This window comes from Mya arenaria, chromosome 13 (assembly GCF_026914265.1).
Source record: "Mya arenaria isolate MELC-2E11 chromosome 13, ASM2691426v1".
NCBI lineage: Eukaryota > Metazoa > Mollusca > Bivalvia > Myida > Myidae > Mya > Mya arenaria.
Window position 1 is genome coordinate 64,091,987 of NC_069134.1, and position 8,926 is coordinate 64,100,912.

Below are 8,926 nucleotides of genomic sequence, written 5' to 3' on the forward strand. Positions count from 1 at the left end.
CATCATTATTAATATTGTCTTTCAAACACATATTTAAACTAGTAGTAACTTTATTTGGACTATCTTTTTAAACGTTCTTGAATATTGTATTACGTGTTTATTCAAACGATCAATATGCTGATATGGTGGTAAAGTATGATTGGAATAAACGTATGAATATTTTAATAGTAAGATGAAGGAGAATGATGCAATTTAAATAATTCAGTGTGTCTTAATCCAGCTAAGGTATGATTTTGTTCACCTTTTTGTCTTAAGAGCATAGTTTAAAATATCACTTAGAACTAAATCTTTAAGCATCCATTATATACAACAACGTTTCTTAACTTTAAAAACTGTTTTTCTGGCATTACCATACATAAACATATTTTTTTTTGCCAGCTTTTCTTAGCAATTGTTCTAGTTATGATCAACTGTACACAGCTATGACATCAAAGCTGTGACATATTATCAACATATTCTAAAAAAGACTTAAAGGGCCTGTACTCTATATGATGAAATAGCGAAAAAAAAAAAGAAAATTGTCAAAAACTGACTTAAACTTGGTATCGACATGTACAATGCATTGAAACTTACTAACTGAAGTACCACATAGTTTACAATCAATTAATTTTTCGCAGTTCTATCGTATTGTCCCATTAAAAAAGATTACTAGGTATGTCTACAAAGTAGAATTTATTCCTGATTGGTTAGTCGATGTTATCACGTGATATTATCAAGTTAGAAATATAGCTTAAATATTCCAACCCTTTAAGGTAAGCCTTCGTAGCACAGTAGATAAAACACTGGAATGCAATTTTGGCGACAACGGTTCGAACCCGGTCTCCGACTCGATCTTTTTTTACATTTTGGCTTTTATTTACAATTATGATATCAAAGAGTAAACATTTTATTAAATAATTGTCTTAAGATTCGGTATAAAAACAAACTATTTTGGTGCCAATCTGATGTACAGTCCCTTTAATGAGAAATATAAGTTATATTGGTTCTTATTCAAACAAAAACAATAACATGTAAATAAACTCAACATCCATGTTATTTTGTTAAAAAGAATTTCCTTTTTGTTTTTCTTTCGTGTATGTCTTATACGAGTTAAAGAATGCTATTGAGTATAGTTTCTCCGAAAACTTCGTAAAACGTGAAAAAATAGATTTTTTAAAACAATGGATCAACCATCTTATCAAGTTAAAAGTTTGTTTTTCAGCATATGGACCGTGATCCTGACAGAAAACAAGCAATGTCCATGAGATTGTCCAAGGTGCTCGGAGATATCGGGGTCAATAGGGAGATGATCATCTGGAGGAGGAAGACATGGTTGACCAATGAAAAGCTTTTAACAGTCTACAAGTGTTTCTTACAAAACCCCAAAACCTTACAATGTTTTATCTTTGGCAGCCAATCTGAAGGCACGACGACATTGGGAATGGAGTCAGATACAGATGAATTTTGCATTTTCTCTGAAACCAATACAACGCAGGATTGGTCTGAATGGCAGACTGCAGGAATCCGAAGTCTTCTGCTTCTAAAGAATGAGCACTACGCGTCACAACCGGACATTTCACTACTAGTCACATTGAATATGCAGAATGTGGATAGGGAGGGAAGAATGCTGTTGCACAAGACTCGCGTTGACACAGAGACTCAAACATCTTTTGGAAAGACTTCTATTGAAACAGGTCCATCAGGAAGAAATTCTAAATATTTCGATTTTATGAATGCGCCTCGCTGTATCAGACGACCAGATAAATGCATGTTCCTCTTTCACAGACCACGGCCGGGGCATTGGCCCACATCCGCAATATTGGCAAAGGCAAGGCAGACTCCAATGTACATAGTCCCACAAGGGCACACTGCGGGTTTTTATCCTGAATTGGAATGGAGATTTTCTACACCTCATATAGAAAGACTGCTTATGTTTGATTTGAATATGATCCATCTTAAGGTTTACATTTTCCTCAAAATATTAAGAAAAACCTTTTTCAAAACATATTTTAATGACAGGTTTAGTTCCTTCCACGTAAAGACTGCCATGTTCTTCACCATAGAGAACTACCCACCTAATATTTGGAAAAACGACAATCTGATACAGTGTGTGATCTATTGTCTTACCACACTCATGCGCTGGTGCAGGATACATTATTGCCCACATTACATCATCTCTGGTGTGGACCTATTTGAGGGAAAACTGAAGAAGTTTGAACTGACCCATATCTCAGGAATGTTGTCAAAAATGATAGAAAACATTTACCAGTATGTTGAAGACATAAAGATTGACCAGGTGGGTGCGAGAATGTTAATGTTAACAGGAACCAAACTCCCAATCATAATACCACGATCTGAGAATACACTGAGCATTCTGCAATTCTGTTTGGAGAAACTTCTTATTCATTTGTGCCTCTTTGCATCATTTCTCGACGAACTAAGAGAGGGCAATGTCTCACAGCTAATTGTAAAATGTAGCAAAATGCTTCACGTTTGCGATTTATTCGTAAAGGAAACTGACAACGCGTTCACCAGGGATGCATTTTTCATGCTTATCAAATCATTGAAAATTCTCTTAACCTCAGTCAAGGTTTCAGTTTTCGTGCAGGCACACCAAGCTATTACAGAAGAAATAAGCGACCAGTACCAAGCTTCTATGGACTTCGATATATCCTCCGGCAGATTGAAATTCGCCACCATGCTATTCTGCACTGGACAGTATTGTAAAGCAGCAGAAGTTTTAGAACATATTGAACGACTTCTGCATCCAGATGTTTGGCAATTCAGTTTTAATAAAGTAGGCAAACAATTCAGACCCAGTCAAATCTTGTTCTGCAATGCGCGTAACCTGCCTCTGTCAGAGTTTGTTAAGACATCAGTGGCATTCAGTGTCAAATTCTGCCGTCATGAACTACACTGTGTTCCCACTCGTTTGATATTTGAGATAAACAAAACCTCTCAGGTCAATCGCAAATTGGGTGACGGTCATATGGATAGTGTGACTATTGAATCTATTCCGTTTCTCTACTACTTGCAGTACCTCACGTACAGACAACTTGGACAGCATGCCAAAAGATGGGCAGCAGTTAATAAACTTGCTGGCTACCTTAATGATGACAGAAATTGGTATGGCTGTCTCGAGACAGCATTCAATGTGCTGGGCCACTGTTGGGAATTGGAGCAAAAACTTGACTTGGCCTGGATGTGCTACTCAAGATCTCTGAGAATAATTCCCTACAACAACGCTGCACACTGGCATATGGCAATTATAATAAACAACATAATCACAAAGAAATGTACCACTAGTGCCTCCTACTAGTCAAATGAGACAAATTGCTGAAAAAGCTGAACAGCACATGAACATGTACACAGCCTTAACGCCGTCAGTTTAAACCAAGTTCAAAGGGAATTGGCATGCGTTTAAGAAATCAAACTGGTTTACAATTGTGTGATAGGATAAGAAAATCATCATGCGCCTTTTTAAAAACATGGGAGCGTTAAATGGACTTCAAAATGTTCACATTATATCATAAATTGCTGTATTATATACATTGTGTCGACGTCAACATGCTTTGTTATTTTTTTCCTTTTAGACAAATCTTTTCAAAGAAAAATCTGATGGTCGTAAAATGTTCACATATTATTAGTAAAAAATTCCAACAAATGGTCTCAGGAAGAATTTTACTTCAGACACAATGCAAACATAACATACACTTAAATATTTATGTACATGAAGATACCATGTTTTTCATTTTGACCATTTTTTTAAACAGACCTATTTTATTACGGTTTTGTGTGCACATAATCTTTTCGAGAAAATTTGCACGGACAACATTCTTCGCATAGTTGGTTGTTATATATGTAAGAATTCTAAAGAAAAATACATTTTATATTGAGTTAAAATGCATTTTGAGTTGTTTTTTCGCTTTTTGTATATTGTTTCACACAATGTAAGTGCAGGTCCGTGTTTTATATTTGAACGTCAGGCTTTACATCAAAAGTGTCGTTGATAATACATTGCGTCTTCTGAAACTCTCATACGTGTATCTGCTAGGTATTGGTTTATGCCATAATGTTACATAACTCTTTTCTATAAAAGTTGAGAAAATAGATCGCAATTTAAACAAAGGATAATGTAATATGAATCACGTATAAGTATTGTAATAATATGTTATAATGACATCTTCAAAGGTAAGAAAATCAATGTAGGACATAATAGAGGCAATCGTGTCACGGTTAAACTGTGTTTAAAAATGACAAACTTTTATAAATATTTCTGATTATTTATCAACAAGTGTGTATATTATACCTTTGACTATGTTCGTTTCTTTTGTTTACGTTTATAGGGACTTATTGAAATGTTGATTTGTACACTGTTCTGTCAATAAACATAGCATAATCTGCAGTCTGTCATCTATATTAAAATACAATTAATCGCAATCAATCGCAATTAACATATCATATCTTTCCACATCAATTACAATTACCATATCATTGACAATCCGCTGCGAGATATTTGCAATCCATATGGTTCAGCAATTCATTGATGTGCGTGAAGTTATCACCGGATCACCATAACAATCAGTACTTTAAGAGTATTGTTCTCGAGGTAACGTGTAAGATTCGTTTTTGCAGAACTGAGCAAGGAGACCATAGGGACGTAGTAACTGAGTAGCCGATACCTGGCCCTAAGTGATGGCAGATGTGAATAACCTAAGATTTTAGGCAGGCTATGCGGAATCGGGCCATGAACTCGATTCCAAATGTCTATTTGGCCCATATTCTGACACTGTTATGGTGCGGATGCCCTTTAAACGAGCAAGCGGATCCATGATACTATATCCAAGTGTTACCTGGCTGTGTGCTACATTCGGATAACAAGTATTACTTTGAGGATTTTAGTCTGGCCCTGTCCTTAGACCAAAAGTATGCGTACAACGGCAATATTAGCCCTATTAACTCCTACCATTCATCCTCGCAGAAACGAGCAAGGGTACCATAGGGATCTATGTCACTGTGAAGCCGAGACTTGGGCCTAGGTGATGGCACATGTGAATAACCTAGGATTTTCGGCAGGCTATCCGGGATAGGGACATGAACTTGATTCCCAATGCCAATTTGGCCCGTGTTCTGACACTGTTATGGTGCGGATGCTTTATAAACGAGCGAGGGGACCAATGGAACTGTATCCAAGGGTTACCTGGCGGTGTGCTACATTTGGGAAAACTAGTAGGATTTTAGCCCCGTCTTTAGCCCAACACTATGCGTATAAGGGCAATACTAGCCATATTGACCTTTACCAAACATATTGGACTCTTTCTCGCAGATACGGGCAAGGGAGCCATAGGGACATAAATCACTGTGTAGCCAAGACCCGGCCCTAGATGATGGCAAATGTGAATACCATAATATTTTATGCAGGCTATGCGGAATCGGGCCATAAACTCGATTCCCAATGCTAATTTGGCCTATATTCCGGCACTGTTATGGTGAGGAAACTTTAAAAACGTGCAAGGAGACCAATGACACTATGTCCAAGGGTAACCAAGCGGGGTACTACATTCGGGGAAACATATTACTACGTTTTTAGGTTTTAGTCTGCCCTATTCTTACCACAACAGTCTGCGTATATTGGCAATATTGGCAATATTAGCCCTATTGAGCCCTACCCTAACACGTAAGACGCGTTTTCGCAGAAACGAGCAATGTGACAATAGTGACCTATGTCTCTGTGTAACCAAAACTTAGATCTAGGCGATAGAAAGTGGGAATTACCTTGGATTTTAGGAAGATTATGCAGTATATGGACATGAATTAGGCTCATAATGTATATTTGTCACCTTTTCATTCACTGTGATTGTGCGGAAACCTTAAAACGGACAAGCGTACCATTGCGACCTATTTCACAGTATAGCTGAGACCTGACCACACAAGATAAAACATATCAATATCCTAGTCAGACAGTCTGTGCGTGATATGGACATGAAATAGGGCCCCAAGGCATATTTATCTCATATTTTGTATGGTACGGAAACCTGAAAACGAGCAAGAGGACCATAGCGACATACGTCGCTATGTAGCAGTGACCTGTATTTAGGTGATTCCATATGCGAATAACCAAGAAATTTAGGAAGGCTATGCAGGATAGGGACATTAAAAAGGTTCCCCATGAATATTTAGCCAGTGTAGATAACCGTTATGGTGCGCAAACCTTCAAACGAGTAAGAGAAACATAAAGACCTATGTCTCTGTTTAAACGAGACGTGACTTTAGGTGATGACATATGTAAATTCCCTACAATTTAAGACAAGTTATGCGGGATAAGGATATGAAATAGGCTCGAAATGCCTATTTCCAACATAAGTGTTAACTGTTATGGTTCGGACAAGCCATGCGGTTTAGGGACATAAAATTGACTACCAATGTCTATTTGCCATAATGCGTTTACTGTTAGTGTGCGGAAACCTTAAAACGAGCTAGCGGACCATAACGATCTATTGGACAATGTAGTTGAGATCCTGCAAAAGGTGATGGAACTTGTGAATATCCTTGGCTTGTAGGCAGGCTTTGCAGGATGGGGCAATGAAATAGTCTGCTAATGCCGATTTGTCCCATATTCTGACACTGTTACGGTACGGAAAACTTAAAACGAGCAAAGGGGCTATAGCGAACCATGTCCCTGTGTAGATGAGACCGTGCCCTAGGTAACAGCACATTAGTTGTGTGTAATATGGGGTACCCAGTGCAGTTAAATACATTTTTGATCCGCTTAAACTGAAACTGTCCCAATGAATCATACTACTGCTATACTTTTTTAATATACCTTAATATACACTGAATTTTATGGCGATGTTTTAAAGAAAATTCGTAAAATTGAAATGTTTCCAGCAAATAGTTGAGCAGATAGACGAAATGAATTACTTGGATTTTATTTAAACCGTCGATATAAAGGCAATACTTTGAAGAGTACTTGCCTTCTAGTTTTTGAAGATGAATTCCTGAAACATAATGTAGGGTTAAATATAACATACTTAACTAAGCTTTCAGTCCTTTGATTTTATGAAAATTATGCAAATTCATGTCTTTTTTAAAACCGTCTTTGACTAACTCTACTAAGCTTTCAGTCGTTTGAATTAATGAAAATTGTGCAGATCCATGTTATCTTTAAACCGACTTTGGATGTGTCGGAATGTCTTGGCATGTCTCGTCATTTTCTTCAAAAATTGTACATAGATAATCATTTGGAAGAAAACATTAGCTAATATATGTTGCTTTTATTTTTAATAATGTTTTCTTTATTTGATCCCAGTTTTAGCACAATGATTCTTTTTATTATGAAACTCTATGATCACACAGTTTTAAACCTTTTATTTTATAAGGCAGACTGTGTGATGCTTTCAAACAATGACTGCATCGTATCTTTGAAATGTGTTTGCATTAGGTGCTCTGTATTCCTCCGTCTGCGGAGAGTGTTGGGATCATTGAAGTACCTCGGGGTTTCCATAAAATTTATTATTATTTGTTTTATTGTTAAGTTAATGCATACTTTGATAAGATTTACCTTTTACGCTATTTCTTTATTTAGGATTGTTGGGATAAGAGTGAGGTTTATGCACGTAAACTGGTTTTAACCCCCAGTGAATTTACATTTTACTGTCCGTTTCAAGGCGGTTCCTAACAATCCTTGATAGTTTTTTATATAGTATATATGCACTGTGCTGTTTGTGGAGTTTTGTGCTGTTGTTCCATGTTTCTTGTTTGTGATTTTTTGTTTTTGTGTTCTCTGTCTTTGGCGTTTACCCAGTGCAATTAAACGGGGCTTATGTTTAAACATTTGGCTACTGAACTTGCTTCTATAGTTTTTTACATCAGTATTAACCCCAGAAAAGTAATGAAAAGGTTAACGCGATGTTATTTTTTCAAAAAGAAGTTAAAATCACTTTTTGAAAAGAAGAATTGACGGAATGGTTTTCTTAACGGAAAAGTTGACGAAATATCTATTTGATGGAAAATTTGACGAAATGTTTTTTTTTAACGATAAAGTTGACGAAATATCTATTTAACGGGAAAATTGACGAAATGTTTTTTGAACGCAAAAGTTGAAAACTGAAAATTAAGTTGGTTAAGTATTGATTTGCACTTCATTTGTGAGTGATAAACACTTTCTATATGATTGGACAATTAAGGTTTTCCAAAAATAATCAATAACATAAATACTTTTTATATGATGGCGCATTTGTGATTTCCCAAAGATTAATTATTTTTCTCAAGAATAAGTTAAGCATTATTAAACAGCTGACTTTTTAATGTTGGAACGTGTGAAATAAATGGCTAGATTTTTTAAATATTTGTTTTTAGCAAAGAAATTAAAATAATGGAAATTCCGAATTATGATGCTCAACAAAAACATAATTCTTTTCAGCAAATGTATGACTAAAAGCCAAAGTCTTGTTTAAAATTCTTCTGTTAAAAGTCTTCAGTATTAAACTTATAGTCGTATAGCACACTTGCGTTCTTATTTCTCATTTCAGCTATAGCTATCGTCTGCATTTTATTAATACTCACCAACACACACACACACACACACACACACACACACACACACACACAAATATAACATGGTGTCAGAAATATATTTCGGATTTATTAATATAAACAAAAATCAACATGGATTTAAGTGGCATTCTACCGCCAGTCATGAATTGTTAATCATCAAATCTTCATGAACAATGGGAACGTTTTGAAATGCACGTCTATCATTTTTTCTGGACCACTTAAAGTAAAAAGTGAAGAAGAAAAAGTTTCGTATCTTCTGCTCTAAATTGGAGAGCAAGGAAGACAGATATATCGCACTTGGACACTATCTGTGGAAGAAGCAAAGAAATAAGAAACATTCTACAACAAATTCAAGGTTCATGTCCAGCCCTAATTGAATCCAATATTTGCA

The 8,926-nt window shown here is 36.0% G+C and overlaps 1 protein-coding gene across 1 annotated transcript in view; it reads left to right on the forward strand.

Moving 5' to 3' along the window:
• The window catches only part of LOC128213921 (uncharacterized), a 32,682-nt gene extending 28,298 nt beyond the window's left edge, over window positions 1-4,384 (forward strand). The window contains exon 12 of the mRNA XM_052920037.1: window positions 1,202-4,384. Within this exon, the coding sequence (XP_052775997.1) occupies window positions 1,202-3,298 (2,097 nt within the window). The 3' untranslated portion in view covers window positions 3,299-4,384. The remainder of the gene's footprint in view (window positions 1-1,201) is intronic.
• The last annotated feature ends 4,542 nt before the right edge of the window (window positions 4,385-8,926 follow it).